The sequence below is a fragment of the Capra hircus genome, chromosome 3, assembly GCF_001704415.2.
Source record: "Capra hircus breed San Clemente chromosome 3, ASM170441v1, whole genome shotgun sequence".
NCBI lineage: Eukaryota > Metazoa > Chordata > Mammalia > Artiodactyla > Bovidae > Capra > Capra hircus.
In genome coordinates, this window is record NC_030810.1 from 24,727,661 (window position 1) to 24,752,167 (window position 24,507).

At 42.3% G+C, this 24,507-nt stretch overlaps 1 protein-coding gene across 4 annotated transcripts in view; it reads left to right on the top strand.

Moving 5' to 3' along the window:
• The window catches only part of ELAVL4 (ELAV like RNA binding protein 4), an 89,789-nt gene that overhangs the window by 42,846 nt on the left and 22,436 nt on the right, over window positions 1-24,507 (top strand). For all 4 annotated transcript variants that reach the window (XM_005678444.3, XM_005678446.3, XM_005678445.3 and 1 more), the window contains exon 3: window positions 22,004-22,107. In XM_005678444.3, the coding sequence (XP_005678501.1) occupies window positions 22,004-22,107 (104 nt within the window). The remainder of the gene's footprint in view (window positions 1-22,003; window positions 22,108-24,507) is intronic.

Here is a 24,507-nt window from a genome sequence, read left to right on the forward strand (position 1 = left end):
AGGAGGTAGGATTGGACTACAGCAGTGGAGGGTAGGGGGTTAGGGGTTGGGAGGAAGCTGTATCTGTTAGAGCATCAAGGCCAAGATGTATTACACAGGATACAGTCTCTTGGGTTCAAGAGGGAGAGGTGAGTGAGGATTGTGGGTTACCTTATGTTACCTCATATACTTACAAGGAACTGGACTAATAGGGACACTATGGGAATTTAATTGTTTTGCCTCTAAGATAACATTATAAACAATAAAAAGGCTCTGGAAAAAAAAATCCTAAAGTACAAAAATGCTTTGAATTTACTCCTGAAATGTCAGTTCAGCCCTGGGGTACGTTTATTGGTGTAATTTCTGACAGCATCCAGCAAAGACAAATAAAAATAATAGCAGCAGCTTTTGTGTGCTGCTATTTGTGTTTTGTGTGCCTTCTGCGTATTCTGGATACTATATTACAAGCTTTAAATATAGTCGCTCATTTAAATAGTAAACTGGGACTTCTTGGAGATTCATAATCATAGCCATGTTTATTGAGTGCTTACTATGAGTGCTGATCATTGGGCTGAGATCAATAAATGAAGTTTCATGTAATCCCCAAGACAGTCATTTGACAGTCCAAAAAACTTGGACTCAGGAGCAATTGAGTCATTTACCCAAGATGACTTAGCTTCCAAGTAGGGGAGCTGGGGCTTGAACTCTTGGCTCTCTGACTAATTGTGAGTTGTCCCATTATAGTTTATCTCTGGCAGTTTCCCTAAAAATACTAAACTGACATCTCCCCCTTACAAACCAACGCAACTTATATTACCTAGGGAATGAAAACTTTTAGTACAGGGAAAATATAATTAGAGTTCAAAATCTTTTGTCTTGGAAAAGAGCAGGGTATGCATTAAAAAAAAAAATACCAGTGACCAGTAAGGTCACTGCTTACCTGAACAAGAAAGAATAGATTTCAAGTGGTTCCTACCTTCAAATTCTCTCTTCACAAGATACCCTTCACTGTGCTCTCCTCTTCTTTATCTTGCAAGCACTGTGTTGAAATGGATGCCGCCTTAAGTTTAAGCATACTTAAAACCCAGCCTCAATTATGCAGATCCAAGAAAATCCCAAGATATTGATTAGCTAAATGAACTTTGCTACACGCACATCAGAGGGATATGCGTTAGCAATGGGAAGGGTAGAGGAAATAGTAGCATTTATCAGCATATTTTGCTGCTGATTTTGCAAATGTACTTGATACAGTGCAATGTGCCTCCTGAATTCAGAGGAAAATCAGGCAGATTTGCATCTATTATTTTATTTATCACCTCCCTGCAGTCATTTTATACACATTCCACAAAGAAGAGTAAAAGAAATTTGAGTTGTTGACTTGGGGAGAGGATTGATTATTGTTGGGGGTTGAATGGAAAATTTTTAGTTAAGGAGAAGATTTGACAGACTAATGGGGTTACAAAACAGGAGAATAGGGGTCTGCTTTATTAAGGGGAACTTAAAGAACTCCAAAACGTTAAGTGCAAACCGTGAACCATATAATCATTGTGCCTCTTACACACCCATCAAGGGCAACCAGGGACCTCCCATCCTTTCTAATTAGGACAGGTTGGCAATTGAGTGGAGCTGTGAGGCTTAGAGCTTGTGCAGGTACGTTCTGTTTCTTTCAACACATTTTTTTCCCAGGATGGCAATAGGCAGGATTATAGACCAGGTATGGTTTCCTTTTGCCCCCTGGCTATCTTTCCCTTCATCTTCCCTTCCAAATCAAATGGTTCTGTCCTGCTTCCGAACTCAGATAACCGTAGGAAAGTATTCTCACATCCCAAGAGAGGTGTCTCAAAGGATTTTTACCTGGGATGTGAATCAGGACTGAGTATTTTAAGGATTTTCTATTTCTGTACTTTAGCTGGCTGTTTGGTTCCTAAGACCAATTCCCTGTTCACTCAGCCACCCCTCCTTCCTCCAACACATACACACCACACACACACACACACACACACACACACACACACACATTCACTCTCCACTTCTCTTCCCCCCTTCTCTATAGGGTGACCTGATTGATTGAGACTAGGAACTAAGCAGGAAGGTAATGTCAAACTGAAATTTCCATACATTATCTAAAAATGTAATTCATCAGCTTCAGGGTAGGAGGAAAGTGCTTTCTGAAATGTGTTAATGGGAAAATCATTTTTTCTTGTCTTCTGTGAGCTGTGATAGTGGTGATTTTTTTCATTCTCCCCCACCCCACCCCGTACTGCTCTTAACTGATGAACTTTGTTACCTGTCTTTTATTCCTTGTCAGAACTAAAGATCTTTAAGTCGCCTTTTTGTTTTTCCTACAGTCCCAAAATTGAGCTTTGATGGGAGAAGATATTTCTAGTTTGGAGAGAAGATAAAATTCAGATGGAGACCATATAGTTGTATAAGGCTTTTACATTTGTGAAAGATTTTCAATCAGCCAACTTTATTTATTAATGTCTGCTCCCTCAGACCAAATAAATATTATATCTTTTCCTTCTCTTCTCTTAAATTCTGTATCAGAGTCTGTGAGGAAGCTAAAGAGAATAAGATGTAGTTTGTGCCCACATGTTGCTGCTAGCACGGCCAATGAGGAGAGGAAGTCAGGACAAATTACAGGGCCCTGCAGCAGCCTGCAGGTCTGGGAGTGGCTGGGAGCCCATGTGATGCATAAAGGTGGTGCCACATTTGCTGTTTTCTGTGTGTTGGGGGTGGGGGGCAGGGGGAAGCGGGAGGGGCCTAGTGGTTGGGCAGGGGGTGTTTGTTTTGTTTTTCACCAAAGCCCAAACTCGCTTTTCCTGACCCTTGCTGTTAATTTCACTGGAAAGAGAACACAAAAGGATTCATAGCAGAACAATGAAGTTGGCGGTTTGATGAGGCACCTACTGTGTGTCAGGCCTTCCCAGATGGTGCTAGATCCCCTCAAGGAGCGCATGGCAACCCACTCCAGTATTCTTGCCTAGAGAATCCCATGGACACAGGAGCCTGGAAGGTTACGGTCCGTGCTTAGTCGCTCAGTCGTGTCTGATTCTTTGCAACCCCATGGGCTATAGCCCACCAGGCTCCTCTGTCCATGGAGATGCTCCAGGCAAGAAAACTGGAGTGGGTTTGCATGCCTTTCTCCAGGGTATTTTCCTGACCCAGGGATCGAACCCAGGTCTCCTACATTGCAGGCAGATTCTTTACCATCTGAGCCACCAGGGTAGCCCATGAATACTGGGAGTGGGTAGCCTATCACTTCTCCAGGTATCTTCCCAACCCGGGAATCGAACCAGGGTCTCCTGCATTGCAGGCGGATTCTTTATCAGGTGAGCTACCAGGGAAGCCCTAGGGTCGCAAAGAGTCAGACACGACTGAAGTGACTTAGCATACATGCACACAGCACTGTGTGTCAGCTACGGTTAGACATGTCATGCATGTTATCTCATTGAAGCTTTGTACCAGTCCATGGTGTTATCTCCATTTTACAGATCAGAAAGCCAAGGCTAAGAATCAGTTAGCTGCACAGCACAGTTTACAATAGCCAGGACATGGAAGCAACCTAGATGTCTATCAGCAGACAAATGGATGAGAAAGCTGTGGTATATATATACAATGGAATATTACTCAGTCATTAAAAAGAATACATTTGAATCAGTTCTAATGAGGTGGATGAAACTGGAGTCTATTATACAGAGTGAGGTAAGCCAGAAAGAAAAACACCAATACAGTATACTAATGCATATATATGGAATTTAGAAAGATAGTAACAATAACCCTATATGCGAGACAGCAAAAGAGACACAGATGTATAGAACAGTCTTTTGGATTCTGTGGGAGAGGGTGAGGGTGGGATGATTTGGGAGAATGGCTTTGAAACATGTATGTTATCATATGTGAAACGGATCGCCAGTCCAGGTTCAATGCATGAGACAGGGTGCTCAGGGCTGGTGCACTGGGATGACCCAGAGGGATGGGATGGGGAGGGAGGTGGGAGGGGGGGTTCTGGATGGGGAACACATGTACGCCCGTGGCAGATTCATATCAATGCATGGCAAAACCACTACAATATTGTAAAGTAATTAGCCTCCAATTAAAATGAATAAATTTATTTTTAAAAAAAGAATCAGCTGGAGAATACAAAGCCTATGGTGTTTCTTTTACCTTACTACTCTGCCGTTGCTGAATGAAAATGAATAAAACATCAGCTATGGGTGTTCAGAGGAGAAAAAGATCACTGTGGGCTGGGGTTCTCAGAGCAAGTGTCAAATAGGAATGAGCCTTGAACTTGGTAGAGAGTAGATTATCTGAGATGAGTACACACAGAGAAAACAGCTGAGCCAAGCTTCAGAGACATCTTCAAGGGATAGTGAATAGAACAGTCAGAACTACTCTGTGGGGTAAAGTTAGTACCCACTTTGTGTTGATGAAATAAGGTCAGAGAGGTTAAGAAATTTATCTAAGGTCACAGCTAATAAGTTGTGAAACTGAGATTTGAACCCAAGTCTGTCAGACTCCAAAGTCTGTGTTCCTTCTACTTTGCCAATAAATAACCTGACCTAACACAGGAGGGAGAAGGCAATGGCACCCCACTCCAATACTCTTGCCTGGAAAATCCCATGGACGGAGGAGCCTGTTAGGCTGCAGTCCATGGGGTCGCTAGGAGTTGGATAGGACTGAGCGACTTCACTTTCACTTTTCACTTGCATGCATTGGAGAAGGAAATGGCAACCCACTCCAGTGTTCTTGCCTGGAGAATCCCAGGGACAGGGGAGCCTTGTGGGCTGCCATCTGTGGGGTCGCACAGAGCCGGAGACGACTGAGGCGACTTAGCAGCAGCAACACAGGAGAGATGGACAAGTTGCAGGCTTCTCATGGTGATTTGGGAATTACAGTTTTTCTCACTGAGGTCAGAGTCATGTTCTCTAGTGAGTCTCTTTCCAAAAACTTCAGTTTTGCACTGATTTATAAGTTTGGTTTCTGCTTGGCCGTTGTTTTGTTGTTGGATGTCTGGTGAGACAGGGCCCAATCTACACTGAGTGGAATACAGCTAATTAGGGTAATTACTCTAATTTCTATGGCCGCCTCTCTTCACAAACATCTCAAATCAGATTAAATAATTTTATTGGTAGTATGACCATGAAAGGTATACTTAATAACCCCTGATATTTGCCTTTCATGTTTATTTTCAAAGGTTTTTATACTCAGTACCTCTTCTGACCCTATTAAAGTACCCAATATCGGCAATGTCTATACTTACTTTACAGATAAGACCAGTGCACCCCAAAGAAGAAACTCTTGACTTCTTATTTTCCTTTCTTCTTCTTTTTTCCTTTCCTTGCTTGTTTCCTGCCCTGCCTCCTCTTTCTGCCTTCTTATTTATTGATATGCCATTTGATCCAACAAGAATTTGAATTGACTTATGAGATAGAAAAGAGCTAAAATTTAAATAGCCATAGATTAAAAAAAAATAAATAAGGTAGAAGGGAAATAGGAGTAGAATGGTAAAAGGAGACCAGAGAGAATGTTCATAAATTAATTGTGGCTAGATGACTCATCTCAGAAGTAACAGACCAACTCACCAAAATGACCTAGTCTGAGTTTTCTTTGCATCAAGGAAATGTGGATGATGACAACCTTAATCCCATTCTCAAGTGGTAACCAGGATCCCTTCCCACCACTCTCACTAGAGCCTCTGATCATGAAGACTATTGCCAGTTATCCTATAGGTTCAGGTATGAAGCCTGAAATCACATACATATAGTTTTCCTTTTTTCAAATTAAATCCATGTTGAATTGATAGACTTGTTTTTTATGGCTGGGGCAGGCAACCAACAGAGAAGCTGCCTGAGTGGAGCCCCTGTTTTCATTAATAAAAGGTATAGACAGTTGAAGCAGGCTTCCTTGCCTGCTGCCCTGAACTGAGATACAGGTGGCTTCTGAGTCTCTGCAGTCACTCTGTCCCCTTTGCATCCCAGGGTTGGGCATCAGACCTCTGTGCCCATCTCCCTGGTGAGGGTTCCTATACTAAGTTCTGTCAGGTTCCCCATCATCCAGGACCCTGAGCTGGGTAATAAACAGGAAAAAAAATGTCAGCCTCACTTCCAGGTACTGATCCTGGAAACTGCAATCAGTCCTCAGCTGCCTTTTCTTTCCCCGGTGGCCCTCACCTGTCAGCAGAGCCTTCCCAGTAAGACAGACCACCCTTTAACTACAAAAGAAATGAGCACTACCCAAGAACTCTACAGTCCCCAACACACACACACGCACAGACACACACACACACACATGCACCTTCTGGTCAAAACACCAGATGCCAGAAAAAACAAAACCAGATGCAATGCACTGGACTAACCAAAGGTGGGACAGATGTCAAACTTCTGTACCACAACCCCCTCCCCCCACACACACACTTAGTAGAAGCGGGCATGCCCTTGCAGAGGTCACTGTATTCACCTAGACCTCCATTCTCAATATACAATATAAAGATAAATCTTTACTCTACCTTCTTTGAACAGTACTTGTGAGTTCAAACCAAATGCCACATGAAGACACTTGTAAACTAAAGCAATAAATGGGAGGGGCCCCTTCTATCTCATAACTCCTTCCCGCTTCTCTCCAAGGGTTCTACTACTGGGCCAGCAGACAGATAAGGGAGAGGAGTGGAGAGGAGTGCAAAAGTGGATTTCTGCTCTGGTTCAGTCCTCAGCATGTTATTCCAAGGAGCAAGTAGGACACAGGGTGTGAGAAGGCCAAAGAATGGAACGGGAACTTAGATTTATTAAGTACTGTTAGATGCCAGCTACTCTGTTATCTCATTTAATCCTGGCCTTGCCCACAAGAGGTAATGGTGGCCCCATTTTTCAGATGAGAAAACTGAGGCTCAGAAAGTTTAAAATGACTGACCTGAAGTCACACACTTGGCAGGTGATCAAGCTGTGTACCTGTGTCTGTCTGACTACATGCTGTGGCCAGTTGGGTCAGAAGACCTTCACAGAGAGGGTTCCTTGTATTCTGCTGTTTCATCCTGAGTCGTGAATGTGGCTGTGTAGGATGATCCTGGTAAGCCTCAGAGATAACTACAGTAATAATCTATAAATGAACGCCTTTAGTTCAGTGTTGGAAAATGTCAGGATGGTTTCTGAGAATTATTTAAAAATCAGACCAGCTTTTATGAGTGGCAGCATGAGGAACTGGAAGGAGTCACCAGGTTCTTATTCTAGCTCTAGCTCTGGGCCATTCAGTAACTCAGTGCCTCATTATATGTTGTGCATAAAATGGGGATGATACTGGCTCTTTCCACCTTGCCCTCTGTTGTGACATCAGATGAGCTTCTAATGTGTCCATAAGTAGTTAAAGAGCTACACCAATTCAGGATATTACTGCGGTCACCCAGAAGATAGGCTACTGTAAGCAGGGGATCTGAGGGTAAAGGAAATACTAAAACCCCTGTGATAAGCTAGCTTTGCTTTCTAGTCCAGATGTTGTCTTCAGTTATCTACGTACATCTCAACAAAAGCTGATTACCTCTTTCAGACATCAGTGTGTAACTGTTATTAATGCTCAAGCTGATCAAATTACAATGCCACAGATCCTACTTGTGCTTTAATATTAGATTTTGGATTCCGGTCTATAATGAATGATTTTTCTCCATGCATTGGAAAAATTGGTTAGCAGAGTTCATAAGAAAGTTTAATTAGCAGGCTGTTTGTGAAAATAGCGGCGGTGAGTCATCGTTCAGAATGAACTAACATTTCTCAGGGTTGGATTTGTTCTTCTGTTCCTTGAGCAGCCACACAGGATCCTTGTGTTTGGGAAGCTGATGTCTGCATGCTGCCCACTTGAACTGCATCGTGTAATAAATTAATGACAAAAACAGCAGATCTGAAAAGCTAGAGAGGAAGAGGAGGTGTAAGGTGTTTATATATTTGAGTATGTGTGTCTCTGTCTTCCAGGGAAATATCATGGACCTACTATAATCCAGGATTGTATGAGGCAGGAGAGCCTAGTGATTAAGAGCTAGCTGCCTATGCTTGTATCCCAGCCTCACTACCTGAAAGTTAAAAGTGTTAGTCTCGCAGTCATGTCCAACTCTTTGCAACCCCATGGACTGTAGACCACCAGGCTTCTCTGTCCATGGAATTCTCCAGGCAAGAATACTAGAGTGGGCAGCCATTCCCTTCTTCAGGGCATCTTCTTGATCCAGGGATTGAACCCAGGTCTTCTGCATTGCAGGTGGATTCTTTACCATCTGAGCCACCAGGGAAGCCCTTACTAGCTGTATAACTGGCAAATTTTCATCCTTTCTGTGCCTCAGTTTTCTCATTTGTAAAATAGGGATAGTGATAGGATTGTTGTGAGCATCAGTATATGTAAAACACCCAGAACAGCACCTGACATATAGTTATAATTCTTACAGCAGTTCTGTGAGGTGTATGTATTATTTGTCCTATTAAACGGGTGAGGAAACAGACTCAGAAAGGTTAAGTAACTTGTCCTAGGTCACACAGCTTCTAAAAGGCAGAGAAAAATTGAAGCCATGTTTATTTGACTCCAAAACCCCTGTTTTTATCTACAATACTCGACTTCTCTAAGTGTGCCTAGTTAGTACGGTATAGATACTTAGTTAGTAGATAGCCTACTTAGTAAGGTATAGATAGTGTTCACATGTGTGCCTGTGTATACATACCTATAAGTGTGTATTCCTGCTTGAGGGCCCATGTAGTCACGCTTGTGTTTTGTTTTTCTCCTGGATCTTTGGTTCTCCTAGTGAAACTCCTTGAACTCGTTGCATGCCAACTACTGATGGGTAGCAAGCTAGAACCAGACTTGCACAGTGTGTGCTCAGTCTCGAAGTCGTGTCCGACTCTTTGCAGCCCTGTGGACTGTGGCCTGCCAGGCTCCTCTGTCCCTGGGATTTCCCAGGCAAGAATACTGGAATGAGTTGCCATTTCCTTCTCCAGGATGTACAGCGTGTGCTGACATGAAAATCTATACACAGATGTCTGATCTTCTCCCCACTGTGCATTTATGTCCTGTCTAGATTATCCCAGAAGCAAGTCTGTGTGATGTCTTCTGAGAAACAGAATCATGGACTATCACAGTGAAAAGAGACCTTAGACGTAATCTCTGGCTTGGTCTCCGTGTTTTCTGCTAGCCCTTCTGGTATCTCAGGAATTGTCAATGTCCACACCCCCAACTTTAGGTTAATTATATCTTGAATTCAGTCAAAGAGTAATGTTCATTTGGGAATTCTGTCTAAACTTCTTTCCCAAAGGTATTTAATAGGTAATTTATTTTAAAAAAATAGTTTATGTGGTTGCATGAGTTTTGGAAACTGAAGTAAACCAAGTTAGGAAGGGGTTTCTTTTTATCACTACTTCTCTAAGTCTGTGCTCCTGTGTACTATAAATCTTAAAAAGAATGGTATATAATATGTAGCTTTACCCAAAGAAGCTTTTCTTCTCCAACATTTTGTGGAATGTACATTCTAAACCAAGAGGAAGAAATGGAGCTCCTTAAGGTAGAAGGGAAGAAGACACTTGGGCCAGTTACTACCTGATGACCTCATTTCTTTTGTTAAGAAAGAGGTGGGGTCATCTACTGCATGGGGATGGGCAAGTGGAGGCCCCGGTGACCCAGGAAAGTCTTACCAACACCCAGGAGGAACAGAAAATGATGTCACATGGGTCCATCTTTCAAGCACCAGCAAAGTTCCATCACATACTCAGCATTTTTGTTGAAAATTATTGAGTACTAGATATGTTCTGGAAATTATTTACATTATGGATTCTTTTGGTCTCCTGATTGTCAGGATGACATTTCATTTTCCATTGCTCAAAAGAGCTGAGTTATTAGAAAATGTTTACATTTGGTGATCCTCACACGCATCCCAGGTACGCCTTCATTTTCACCTCTCCCAGGTATTTGGCATCTTTCACTTCAGTTCAGTTGCTCAGTCATGCCTGACTCTTTGCAACCCCATAGACTGCAGCACGCCAGGCTTCCCTGTGCAACACCAATTCCCGGAACTTGCTCAAACTCATGTCCATTAGGTCGGTGATGCCATCCAACCATCTCATCCTCTGTCATCCCCTTCTCCTCCTTTCCCACCATGAGGGTCTTTTCCAAGGAGCCAGTTCTTCACATCAAGTGGCCAAAAGATTGGAGCTTCAGCTTCAGCATCAGTCCTTCCAATGAATATCAGGACTGATTTCCTTTAGGATTGACTGGTTTGAACTCTTTGATGTCCAAGGGACTCTCAAGAGTCTTCTCCAACGCCATAATTCAAAAGCATCATCAGTTTTTGAACCACAGTTCAAAAGCATCAAGCATTTATTTCTTTATTTTGTCTTACTTCTTACTATAAGCCGAATGGTGAAGAAAAGGAAAAATAGACCTTTGCTTCTTATTTCTCTTCTTTTTCATGCATCTGGGGAATTTCTTTCATTTATAACATTTGTTGGAACCAAACTGAACTTTCAGACCATGGTCATGAGCTTCCTGATGGCACTTTGCTATCAATGAACTGTTTGATGATAGGGATAGGGAGTTCCCCACAGCTATTAGTGTTAAGTCCAAGGCCAGAGAACCCCAGGCACTTAGTTCGAAAGACACACTGACAAAGGTTTTCCCATAAAGTTCTTCTCCAAGTCATATTTGACATGTTGACTTATCTCTGCACAGACAATTATTTATCTCACTTCCTTTGTTGGGAGCTATGAATTTTCTTTTACTTCGAATAAAGGAAATTTTAATAGATTTATATTCAGTTAATATTTATGAAGCCTCTCCCTTTTACCAAGCCCTCTCACGTAACTTATCTCAATTAATTTAAATCCCAACATGACATCAGAAACCTCCCCCTGCCCTTTTTAAAAATAGTGTCTGATGGGAGTTTTGAAAGCCATTGTCTTAGTGCCTAAATACAGCAATTCCTTTCTTCCACAGACATTTCACCCAAAGATAATCTCATTTTGCCCAAAGGCTGATTACAGTGTATATAATTTGCATTAACCTGATAACTTTTTCTACCTCTTCTTCCTTTGTCGCTAAACTCTCCGCTGATATTAGCTGCGTTTCTGAAATCACCAGCTGGTTCACATTCATTCTAGGGGGAAAGTCTTGTCTGTCTGATCTCTGTGTCATGTAAGAGTAAGCCAACCAAGAATGAAGAATTCTAGTTCGTCTCTCTGGCTAGCTGGGAGTTTGCCAAATTCTCTCTCTCTTTTTTTTTTCGACCCTTGTTAAAAAATATTTAAAGATGTGAGTATTCTTTCCTGTCTGTAAGAATATTCTGAACATAAATTAATTTAATGTTGCTTCTATTAAGAATCTTTTACTGCCCCAGGGTCATCAGTCTGAACACTTCTTTCTTTGTGATAAATGCTGAAAGTAAGATAGTTGTCATTAAAGCTTCTATTTTCTCCCATACATTACCTAGAATATTTTTTCCTTTTTTTTTTTTTTTAAAGTCTAAGTTCTTGATACTGGCTTTTTATCCTATGAATTGCCTTTCTTTCTTGAACACACAGAAGAAAAATAAGGTTCAGGTTAGTTCTTAAATTCTACCTGATGAATTTATTGAGGCTTATTATTGAAAAGTATGTTTGAAGATCTGTTTGGAACAACTAATTGTATAGGATGGGCTTCCCTGGTGGCTCAGACAGTAAAGCATCTGCCCGCAGTGCAGGAGACCTGAGTTTGATCCCTGGGTCAGTAATATCCCATGGAGAAGAAAATGGCAACCCATTCCAGTACTCTTGCCTGGAAAATCCCATGGACTGAGGAGCCTGGCACAAAGAGTCAGACATCACTGAGCGACTAAACAGCGACAATTTTATAGGATAAACCAAAAGGGTAAATTAACCAAAAAAAAAAATTCCTTTGAGAGTTGGTTGATTGTCTTTCTTTATGAAATGTATACTTTGTAGCTGGTCCTTCTTGCTTTGGGGACTCCTGGAAATCATCATATATATACTCTGAATTTCCATGTACCTTACCCAAGTAGCAGAGGTAGTATTTTTCATCTACTTGAACAGTTTGGTTGATATTGTCTCTGAAGTCAGAAAACTCTGTTGAAAGCCTGTGTGAGTCCACACAGATGAACCTGTGTCTTGGGATCTGAGGCCTCTGGATATCAGTCTTCTCAATGGTAAATGGCAGTGATCGTGCCTACCTTGTAGGATTGTTTTAGGGAGAAAAAGAGATGATGTCAATAAAGCCGTCAGGTAGAATTTAAATGTTCTTACCACAGAAAAAGATAAATATGTGTTGATAAACTAGATGGGAGGAGTCCTTTCACAATGTATACACATATCAAATCATCATGATATACGCTTTATCATACAAGCTTATTTGTCAAATTATGCCTCTATAAAGCTTGGGGGAAAAAAATTAAGCACTCAGTACAGTGACTAACACATAGTAAGCCCTCAAAAAAAAAAGATATCTATTTTGTTACTATTTATTTGCTTATTGAATTCATACATTCATTTAGTCATTCAACACAGACTTATTGAAAGCCTACTATGTGCCAGGCATTGGTTATACCAAGATTAATAAGACCTGTATCCCTGTCCTAAGGAGCTTAGGGTCCTTTGAGAAACACAGTTAGTTTGACAAGTTTATATTGAAAGTCCACTGTGGACCAAGTGCTTTGCTTGTTTTCATCTTGATGTCACATGATGAGTTCTCAACTGGGAAATCACATCTTCTTAGGAAGCCAGAATGTAGCCTCTGGAAATAACCAAGTACTGCTTCAATGTAATTTTAAATACTTTGGGAAATCAGAAGAGGGAAGGCTGGGTTCTGTCCTTTTTTAATAGTGCTTGTTGTTGGCAGAGAGCTGAGGCACTCAAAATTTCAGATGTCTAAATGGCTAAGAATCTGTGCCAGACTATGGGCAGATCTCTTATATACATCTGAGCACTCAACTTAGAGTCGATATTGTCAGTTCAGGTTGATATCAACAGTATTGACCTCCTGGAAGTGATAGTTATAAACTGGGTAGCAGTCTTCTCTCCTCAAGGAGTAGATGCTCAAACTGTCCCCTCCTCCTGGAATGCTCTTGTCTGTCTATTGCCTGGCTATCTTGTATCAATCTTTTCCAATTAGTCTCAGCTCATATATATCTTCTAGAAAATCCTCTCGCCTTCTCTCCATCATAACACTTAGCCACACTCTCCTATAGTCATTGATTCACAGTTCTGATTTTCTTACTAGGCCGTGAACTGCTTGCTTCTTGCTTGGTCCTCTGGTGCTGCATTTGTAGGAGACTCAAGAGGATTGATAGTGAAGTCTTCTCCAAGACTGTCATTCTATGACATACCAGGTCCAGTTTGAGACACACAGTCAGTGTAGAAGATGGGAATGGAATACTTTGGGGTATATATGGGAATTAAATGGAAAGAATGAGGATTTGAAGATAGTCCTAGAAAATCCAGGCTCTCTTGAAGTCTCAGGCACACTGTGCTTTGTCAGGGCAAATGTTTAACACACAAATAAGCACATATTCAAGAAATCAAGGCGCAGCAGAAGGGTACAGGCTCTGGAATCAGATGAGTCTGGCTACTATTCTCCAGCCAAATAACCCTGGTATGTTGCTTCTCTTTTTGAGGCCTCAGTTTCCCCTTCTGTAAAACAAGGATGGAAATGCCTGCTTCAGACATTATAAAGATTTAGATAATAATATATGTAAAGTGCTTAGCCCACAGTATGTGCTTAATAAATATTCTCTATTATTTTTATTTTCTCAGTTAGAAAATCAGGGTAAACTATGGACATGGGGTCTCAAATAAATATAACTTAGAAGATTTGTGTCTTAGCATTAGAAGGGATCTTATGAGTTGATTTTGCTAACTGCTGCAACATCTCCTGATAAAATGTAGACCTGGCCTCTGTTAGCATAGTTTTAGTCATGGAGTACTTACCACCTCACAAGACAGCCTATATCTTTATAAAATCATTGGTAGAAAGTTCTTCCTCTTATCAAGGCAAAAGTCTACTCTCAAGCTTTCTTCTGTTGCCTGATCCTCATTCTCTCCCCTGGTAGCCCATGTAGCAAGTCTACCCCTGCCTTCCCATTGCAGCCTTTCAAGTATTGGAAGAGGCTTTGCACCTCTAGAATTTTCTCTCCTTCAGTATTAAAGCCCACAGAGCTTTCAAATGTGTCTCATGAGTTCTGGTTCCATATCTCTTACCACCATCCTCTGGGAGCATAGCAGAGAACCAAAAAGACTTGGTTTCTGCTATCAGTGAATTGATATTCTGATTAGGAATGAGGGAGTGAGACAAGTTCCCTGAAGGCAAGAACAATTTTTTGGTCACTGTGGGCCCACTTGTAGTATCTAGCATGTACTAGGTGTCAGTTAAGTGTAGAATTTATGTACCTATTACATGGTATGTGCTCCAAAGTGAAAGTAAAGCATCAGAAATATTCTCCACCTTTGAGGAGGTTGGGGTCTCATTCAAGAGATAGCATCCTCAGAGACATCGGTGAAGGCAGTGTCTACTAGGGCATGGGAGCAAAAAGGAAAGGAACCAGAACCTATTGTGAAAATGTTAGTCCCTCAGTCCTGTGTGACCCTTTGCAATTCCATGGACTGTAGCCCTCCAGGCTCCTCTGTCCATAGGATTTTCTCAGCAAGAATACTGGAGTGGGCTGCCATTTCCTCCTCCAGGGGATCTTCCTGACCCAAGGATAGAACCTGGGTCTCCTGCATTGCAGGCAGATTTTTTTACCATCCAAGCCACCAGGGAAGCCCTATTGAGCATCTGCTATATACTAGGCATTTCACATGCATTATCACTCTCAATACTCCTAATAACACCATGAAAAAATATAAGTCCATTTTACAGATGAGATTACCACGGCAAAAAGGGGGGCAATGTAAGAATGCAAAATCTGAGAATGAAAAGAAATAACACATATTAAGAAATTCTGAGAGCTTTCCTATCATAGGGGCTTCCCAGGTAGCTCAGCAGTAAAGAATCTGCCTGCAATGCAGGAGACATGGGTTTAATCCCTGAGTCTGGAAGATTCCCTGGGGAAGGAAGTGGCAACCAGCTCCAGGATTCTTGCCTGGGAAATTCCATGGACAGAGAAGCCTAGTGGGCCACAGTCCAATCAGAGCTTCCCTTCCCCATGACTATGGTTAGATGTGTTGTTTTCTCAGAATCCAGGGTATGGGGAGGTTCATTTAACTTAGCGAGGGTCATGCAGCAATAAGCTAAAGCTGCATTTCTTACAAGCACCCAGTGAGGCCAGTGATGCTGGTACAGGGATCACACTTAGGGGAACAAGACTTTAAACCATACTTAATTTGAGGGAATTGTGTGAACTACCAAGAGAAGATAAATCCTCTGATTAGTTGGCTCTGCCAACACTGAATCTGCAGTAGAAAACCCAAGACCCAGACTGTCCGACACGTGGAAACAACCACAGAGGTGGGATGGGAAGGAGCAGAGCCATGGCTGCTCTAGAATCTCAAAGCATCCCAGTCATTGTGAGGAAGGAAAAGGGTCCCCATCTTACGGGGTTTGCATCCCCTTGAGTTCTTGCCTGGTGTCAGACACTCTGCTCTGCCTTTGCACGGAGCCAAACCCAGTGGAGAGAAGGTATGAACTGGAAGTCACATAGACCTGGGTTCATTCAAATCCTAGCCTGGAAGCCTACTTTCTGGTTGACTTTGGGGTAGGTTATTGAACATTTCTTAGCCTCACTTTCCTCCTCCTCACACTGGGCTTGATGATACCCATTTCGCACAGGATTAAATTAGGTAATTTTAGTAAGCCACTTAGCTGGGTGCCTGGCACAGAGTCAGCACTGAATAAATTGTAGCTGCTGTTCATCCACATGTTAATATAGTTAATCCACAGTGATGCTTTGATTGTGAGGATAAGGGATTATCCCTGTTTTTCCAGATAAGGGAACAGGCTGGCGAAGCTTAAATGATTTAACCAAGGATATACAATGAGTACAGTTTGGGGCCACACACTCTAACACATATATACATGCAGTAATAGCCCTGGAGCTCTCAGACCCACTTTAGGGTGTGTTGAGATAGGTTTCAAGGCAGCTGACGGCAGGGAAAGTCATCCCAGGACTGGCAGGGAGGGAGTCCTGGGGTTTGGAGTTGGCTGCAGTGAACCCAGCATGTGGATTACTGCCATGCAGGTGATCTTGAGGTGACTGGGGATTTTTATCATGCGCTTTGAGAACAGAATTTCAGCCTGAGCTAGGAGTTCTAACATCTACAAAAACTCCTTACTCGACTCAGAAGTTTTTATCAACAGCAGCTACCCACCTGGCTGCCCCCAAGGGGACTTTGCAGATGAGGGGAGTAGCTGTCAGGTTTCTGGAGAATGACAGTTTTGGGAGAAAGAAAGAGCAAAGTGTGCAGGTTGACAGGCAGAAATGCTGAGGTTCCTTCCGGTCAGCCCTAAGAGGAGACAGCTTCTCTTCTGCTGCCATCAGCCATGAGGATGTTTAGGGTCTTGTTGTCATAACCTCTAGGGCCCCAAAGCAAGGGACAACAACTTCTATCTGGAATGACTGGAAAATGAGGGATTGTATTTAGCTGTGATGGTAACACTTCCTAGAGTTTGAATACAATACAAGTGCTTAACACAAGCTATTGAAGGTAATTTGCTTTTTCTCAGGCGGTTCAAAAAAACTTCACAGGTATTTCCAGGCCTCAGAATAGTCACTAACACTTTAGTTCCAGTGAAGTAACTGCAGTCACAGCAAAGGGGGCTGGATTTTCAGTCAGAAGATTTGGACCTGGGGTCAGCAAACTATGGCCCCAAAGCCGAAGGCGATGGCACCCCACCCCAGTACTCTTGCTTGGAAAAATCCCATGGACGGAGGAGCCTGGTAGGCTGCAGTCCATGGGGTCGCTGAGAGTTGGACACGACTCAGTGACTTCCCTTTCACTTTTCACTTTCCTGCACTGGAGAAGGAAATGGCAACCCACTCCAGTGTTCTTGCCTGGAGAATCCCAGGGACGGGGGAGCCTGGTGGGCTGCCGTCTCTGGGGTCTCACAGAGTTGGACACAACTGAAGCAACTTAGCAGCAGCAGCAGCAGCAGCCTATTTGTCTACATAAAGTTTTATTGACACTCCATCATGCTCCTCAGTTTACACATTGTACGTGGCTGCCTTCATGGTACAATGGCAAGATTGTCATGACAGAGCAGAGGACCCACCAATCCTAAAATATTTAGTCTGTCACCCTAAATGTAAAACAGTTTGCCATCCCCTGATTTAGAGTTAGTTTCAGCTATTCAGAAAGAGTAGAGCAAAGTGCTGTTTCCTCAGAGCTTCAGTTTCCAGCAAATCGCCGTTCGCTCAGAGCTTCCATTTCCACAACTGGTAATGATGATTCTCTCTCCCACAGGGTTGCTGTGAGAATCAAATGCGACAAAATGGGTGGGAAAGCACTTTGGAAACTCAGGATCTCTATGGAAAGGTGGGCAGGGATGGGCTTTACTGTTCACCTGATCTGTGCTGGAGGGGAACCCGCCAGGACATGTTTTGTTTCTGGTTGTTTTTTCCAGTCCCTGGTGTCAGCTTGTTGTCCTGTTCTCCCTTTGACACAAATACTAAATGAATTCCTCTCTCAGACACTCTCATGCTCTTCTCCCGCCAAACATAAACATATTCTGGTTATATACTTCCAGCAATGGAGAATTAATACAAAGGTATGTATTCATTCTTCCCCTTCTCAGACATCTGTTGAGTACCTACTGTGTTCAGGTATGCAGACTTTATAAACTAGATCTTGTAGGGAGAAGTGTTGTTTCTAAGGAGAGAAGTTAGGTATAGAATTACAACAGAAGAGAGAGAATGCCACATCGTGATACAAGGACACGGCATGTCTTTGTATGTGTATGCGCACATGTGCACAGTTTTAAAAATAGAAGTATTCAGGTTCAGATTTAAGAAAAGCTTGTTAAAAACAAGAATCTGTTTAATCTAAAATACACCGAAGCGCCTCAAAAATGTAGCCATTATGTGTAACAGTTTTCTCTTCAAAATTGCATTCTAATTTTAAGTTTCCATCCCAAACTGCCAAGAATGCCTTTCTTGCCCATTCATGGTCACTGGGGCCTCTCATCCAAGCCTGCTGGTCAGCCTATTAAGGATTATTAAGGACGGGTCACAGGAAAGGGTTATCCTGGGCATCAAGGAGCCAGGCAGTCACTATAGTTTCTAAATGTTGGAGGTAGTCTTTATTTGGGGCTTTCCAGGTGGCTCAGCAGTAAAGACTCCGTCTGCCAAGCTGGTTCAATCCCTGGGTCCAGGAGAGCCTCTGGAGGAGAAAATGGCAACTCACTCCAGTATTCTTGCCTGAGAAATCCCATGGTCAGAGGAACCTGGCAGACTACAGTCCGTGGGGTTGCAAAGAGTCAGACACAACCTAGTGACTAAACAGCAGCAGCGTAAACTGGGAGCAAAAAAAGTTTAATTTTATGTTCTGAAAGTATTGTCACCATACCTGTATGGTCATATCTTGCTACCGTTGATAAAGGGAGATGATGCAGTTATTAGGGAAAAAGAAGAAGGAAACTTTATCTATTTCTGGGATGCTCTAGGCTCCAGATTGATTATCCTGGGCTTTCCCAGTATGGTGACTCTCTTGGTCCTCATGGAAATAGTATTGATATTCTTTGTGAATGTGTATTTTCCATATTTTTCTACGTACTATGTACAATTTAAATACAGAAGTGCAAATCAAAAACCCATCACCAATATATGGCCACCAAAATTAAAACATAAAATTCTTCCTCATTTTACTCCCCGTTCCCCCCCACCCCCCGCCCATTACTAAAAAGTTTCTGAAAGAAATGAGGCTTGGGTTTTTTGTATTTTCTACCTAAGGGATTTAATTCTCTCTAGAGTTTTTTTTTTTTTTTTAAAGAATATGCTTAGATCCATCGAGTATTTTTTTATTAGACTTAGCTGTATTCCTTCTATGATGGCAAGAAGCACACAAATGAAACTTGTTCATGAACTAGGCTAACCACAGGTAGTTTCATTGTGTTGCCAGTTTTCTCATAGCTTTCAATTCACAGGCAAGCCTTTCCACCCGGCTCCTCCTCCTGCTCAGTGCTGCTGCTGCTACTGCTGCTGCTGCTGCCGCTGCTGCTAAGTCGCTTCAGTCCGACTCTGTGCGACCCCATAGACGGCAGCCCACCAGGCTCCCCCGTCCCTGGGATTCTCCAGGCAAGAACACTGGAGTGGGTTGCCATTTCCTTCTCCAAAGCATAAAAGTGAAAAGTGAAAGTGAAGGCAGTCAGTCATGTCTGACTCTTAGCGACCCCATGGACTGCAGCCTACCAGGCTCTTCCGTCCATGGCAGTGCCCTGTTTTTGAGTTTGCAGTTCGTTATCTTATATCAAGGAGACTCTGATCTTTTTTCCGCTTCCATTCTGAAATGATGTTCATCTGGTTTTTCAGTTTTCCCCAAAGCACCTTTGTTCTTGACGTTAAGTGCAATCTCTCTCTAAACCTAAAGCAGGTGATGATAGCACAGTTGTGCTCACTGCAGTCAGGTACTAAGGAGATGGTGGGTTTGCAACCATACAGACAGGTCGGTAGATATGATGTATCTTGCTGGGCAAGAGTCTTTCCTTCACTTGACCTACAGAACCTTCCTAGAATCCAAGTGTGTTTTCCTTCCTCTTGAAGCAGAGCTCTAAAATAAAGATAAAATATAGAATATAAAATTATAGCCACTATATATACTTAAGATTTCCATAAATATATGAATAATTGGAAAGAAAGTATCTCAGGGAACATGCACCACTAGTAGGCACGATAAATTCTTCCACATGTATTTCATCAGTACCGTGAGTCATGAATTGCTTGCAGTTAAGTGGTGAGTGTTTTGTCTATATTTTCCATATTTCATTTTAATTTTATACAAATTAAATTTAGTTGAATAGATTGACTTTGTCTGACCTGTTTCCTAGTACTCATACATAAGGTTTGTCACTGAGATTATTGCTTGTAAAATGCCTTTTAAAGCCCCTCAACTTGGTGCATGACTGTTTAAAAGAAATAACTGTAAGAATATTTTACAGCAATTGTTAAGGCTTCTCTTATATACATGGTAAATAGGACTGATAAATTTGCATGATGAAAATAAATTTAATTAGGTGAATTTAGCTAGGCTTAATGAGGTGAAGCTGAATTTAGGATAAATGATATTTTTAAGCCAATGAATTAGTCTCATGTATTTTTGGATTTGCAAAAAAATTTCCTCAGAACATGTGGCAGGGTCTTGTATTTCTCACACACACAGCTCTTTCTCTAATTCTTACTTTCCTGTGCATGTGTGTGAATGTGTGTGCCTCAGCACCAGCATGTGCATGCACACGCCGCTTGTACACACGTGGCTCACATACCACACACAACATAGTAAGAGAAGGGACCCAGCTACAGGGTGCTCCACATTCTCTCCCCTTCTTCAGTTACTAATTCTGGCTGGTGAAGGCATATCTGGCAAAGTTTGCCCCTGTCTTTCCTATTCTAACCTTGTTATTCCCAAACAGAAGGAATATCCTAATGTATTGTCATTTTAGGTTTCCCATTTTAGGGACAAAATTCAGTTGAATTTCCTCCTGATTCTCTTTACTTCCACCCTATAAAGAATAACAAAGTCACCCATTTTCTGATCCGGAACCCGACTTGTTTTCCCAGGTTCCCTCCTACAACCAACATAAACACAGACATTTACCAGCAAAACAGAAGCTGTTGGAAAGATTTTTTGGCTGCTGAAATGGGCTCCTGTCACCAGGACATGGCAGACTTTTTGCTGTATTGTCTCCCAGCCCTGGCCTCGGTACTCCAAAGAGAGCTTTATATAATCAGTCTTTCCTGACATGTGACGTCCTGTCATTTTCCTTCCCTTCGGCTCTGCTGCCGCCCACAAATCAATAACATTGCCTGGGAAGTTCAAGCTGGTTGTGCAGCCACCCAAAGCTCTGTATTTCTTAAAGGGTATGTCAGAAAATGTAAAGTTTCCTAATGATATTTCTGACTGATGACACATGGCAGAGCTGATGGACTATTTATAATCAGTGGCACGATCGCAAGCACATTATTTTTATTTCACTTAGGGGGGAGCCCTGTCACTTGCTACTGCTCGTTTCAGACAAGTTGATGCCATCTTCACCTAAAGTAGCTAAATCCTTTTTGCAGAACTCATTTGCACCCTTCCCATTGTGTTAAGTGCTCCCCAGTTCCTTCCAATCAAGCCACCTCCCCTTTTTATTGTTCTTAAGCTGGGTAGATGATGAGGGCAATGAATGATTTGTAGCAATTGCTTTAAATTCAGGCCATGCCTTCAATATAAATGTCTCCAGTCTTTGCTACTTGGATCTTGCTACGGGTCTTCTGAGTGTGGGCGTGGCTGACATGACAGAGGCAGCAGACACAGCCACTGCATCCAGCACTTGCCCCAGTTTTACAGGTCTGAACATAGCAGAGCTGTCTTTCGTTGAGCAGCTACTATGTTCCAGGTAGGCATTTATTTCAGATTCAATATCTCATTAACTCTCTCACACCTGTCTGTGCAAGTGCTGTTATCTGCAGAGAAGAAATATCGGGGGATGGGGGGAAGCAGGAGATTAAATAAATTCAGAGTCACACAGCTTAAATCCTGGGGAAAACCCCAGGACTCCAGTTCAAATCTCTTCTAACAGACCACACCTTCTTTCTTTGCACTTCCCTGCCCCGCCTCTTCCCAATTAAGTGGACACTTGTGGGTATATGATGTATATGCGGTGTGGATGTAGGGGAACTTATGAATTCCCAGCTAGGGCAGCTCCTATGAGTTTAAAGCCTGGCCAGAGTGAGAGAGAAAAGAAATAGAAACTTCTTCAACCTGAGAGTAAACCCTGGTATAAAAGGAACCATATACTAGAGGGTTTTGACACATTGCAATGGGAAGTTTTACCTCTATCAAGATAATGAGCTCTCTCTCTCTCTCTCTCTTAAAACATGTCTCCACAGGACAGAGTTTAGGGTATGGATTCGTTAACTATATTGACCCAAAGGATGCAGAGAAAGCCATCAACACTTTAAATGGACTCAGACTCCAGACCAAAACCATAAAGGTAAGAGGTTATATGTCATATGCCTCTTTATTTAGGAGACACTGGTTAAATTTCATCCTTTGATCTAATAAATCCATGCTATGAGGGAGCTGGCAGTGGCTTCTTCATTTTTTCAAAGGACACTTACTATCTACTGTACTAAACGAGGGACATAGATCATTACATAAGAACAAGGTGAGAGCTGAGTAGAAGGAGGGGACCACAAGCTATGGGACTTCCTATCCAGGGAGCAGGTAAGATGCCAGGGATGACCCACATCAAGAAGGCCAGGGAGCCCAAACCTGCAAAGATGGTCAGAGCAGAGCCAAAGGAAGAAGCTGCTCTAGGTGGAGGCAACACCACATGCAAAGCTGTGAAAATGTATATATACATTGTGAGTGGGGAATGACATACAGAACTCTATGACCTGAGACTCAGTGAGAAGACGATGAAGATGAGGGTGGGAGGTGGGCAGGGGCCTCACATGCTAGGCCAAACAGCTTGGCTTTACCCACAGGTAAAGAGGACTCTCTGAAACAAGACTTGAAAAGGAAGAATCAGTTATAAAGAAACACACTGGTATAATAGGGATGGGTGCATAATAACATCTGGGAACATAGTAAAGGGATGACAGGAAAAGTAACATTCTAGCAATCCAGAAATAATCAGACTGGTAGGTAATATCTCAAGAGGGATTGTTTTAAGTAAAAAAAAAAAAAAAAAAAAAATCCAGTTATGCAGAGTCTGCTCCTCCAGACGGAGGTTTCTGTGGCTGGATTGTCTTGCTCCCGGTTCAAGTTTCACCCTGAGGGGATCCTTGAGAAGGTGCTGCTGTTTGCTTTTGGCTGCTGACCCTTGACAGTCAGTGGTGGTCTCCTGGATGGAGCCTGACTCCTCGTCAGCCTCCCTTTCCCTTCTTCCCCTACCTACGGGCAGATTCCTGTTTGGGGGCAGCTGCCAGCCGATTAATGAGTCCCATCCTTCATAGCCTATTAAACCACAAAGAGGTGTCTCATGGGCACTCTTATCCTCACGACAGCAGGTCTGACGCAAAGTAGGACAAAAGAGAAACCTCTCCCAGAATGGAAATCTATAGATGGCACCAGCTCTTAGCATCTGAAAACACAAAATCAGAACTTTTTAGTTCAACAGACTACTTTTCTAACATCCAGATGGATAAGGAGGCTACCTGGTGTAAGATAATCTTAGCTGGGAGTTAATCAAAACAAAAAACAAAACAGAAACCTTCTCTTCTGTGAATGTATTATGTGGTTATCTATTTTTTCTTTTCTACTCTTCCTTCCTTCTTTCCTTTCTGCCTTCCCTCTTTCTTTCCTTCTTTCCTTTCCTTTAAGCCACTCCACTTTTGGAATTTCATTTAGCTTATTTCTAAAGACGATTGCTTTCTGGATCTCATACAGTCTATTCTTTACAAAGACCCCAAAACGGGCTTGATTCAGGTTGCCTCAGTCTCAGCTCAGAATCAGTCCCTGTGAGTTCTCTAAGGGGGAAATAACCGAGAGCTGTATAATTATGGAGTATCCTCTGAGAGGCAGGAGTGTTGATTTCTTTGAAGGAAAAACATACCTATTTTCAATGCTTTGAGATGACTCTTGCATGAGGCCACACCAGGTTGGTAGCTGTATTTGTGGGTTTGACTGGTTTTTCTCTGTTCTCCAGTTCGGCATTAGAATGTCAGGCATTTGTTCTTGAACTGAGAAAGGTACTTTTCTTTCCTCTAGTTTTCTTAAAACCCAAGCCACCCCAAGAGCTTAAGATCAAATTCTCAGCCATCCATTCTGCTTTTTATAAATAACATAGTCCATGAAGCTGCTGGGGATTCCCCAAAGGCTGAGTGGACCCGGCTTTTCTGACCTCAGAATGCACTCCCTAGCCCACAGTGCCACCAGGAGCAGTGCTTTGTCTCAGTGGATCTTAGAGACAAGGAACATTGATTATTTTCTTTCTGTGAAGAATCAATCTGCCTTCTTCCCTTCTCTGTATCCCTTTCCCCACCCCCTCACCCACCCTGTACTCACCCGGCATCAAACTGCTGCCAACACGTTTGCACCCAGCAGTAACGTGGGCTTCCGTAGGATCCAAAATGCATGATGCCACGGCTGAATCAATAATTTCTATTCTCTATGACAAATGAAAATTTAATGTGCAAACCTGGGAATTTCAGCCCTTTCATTAAAGCAGTTTATTTGCCATACTAAAAATTAAGTTTGAGTGATAGGTTCCTTTATTAACTTTTCTTCCCTTTCCTAAAGGGACACAGTGTTTAAGGTAAAAATCATATTAAAGAGAAGGAAAAAGAGCAGACCCTTTTCCTGTGCTGTTAATAGTCTCATCATTTATTAATTTTTTTAAAATTGCTTTTCTGCCTTTCGGGCTGCTATTTACTTCTTCTGCATCAGT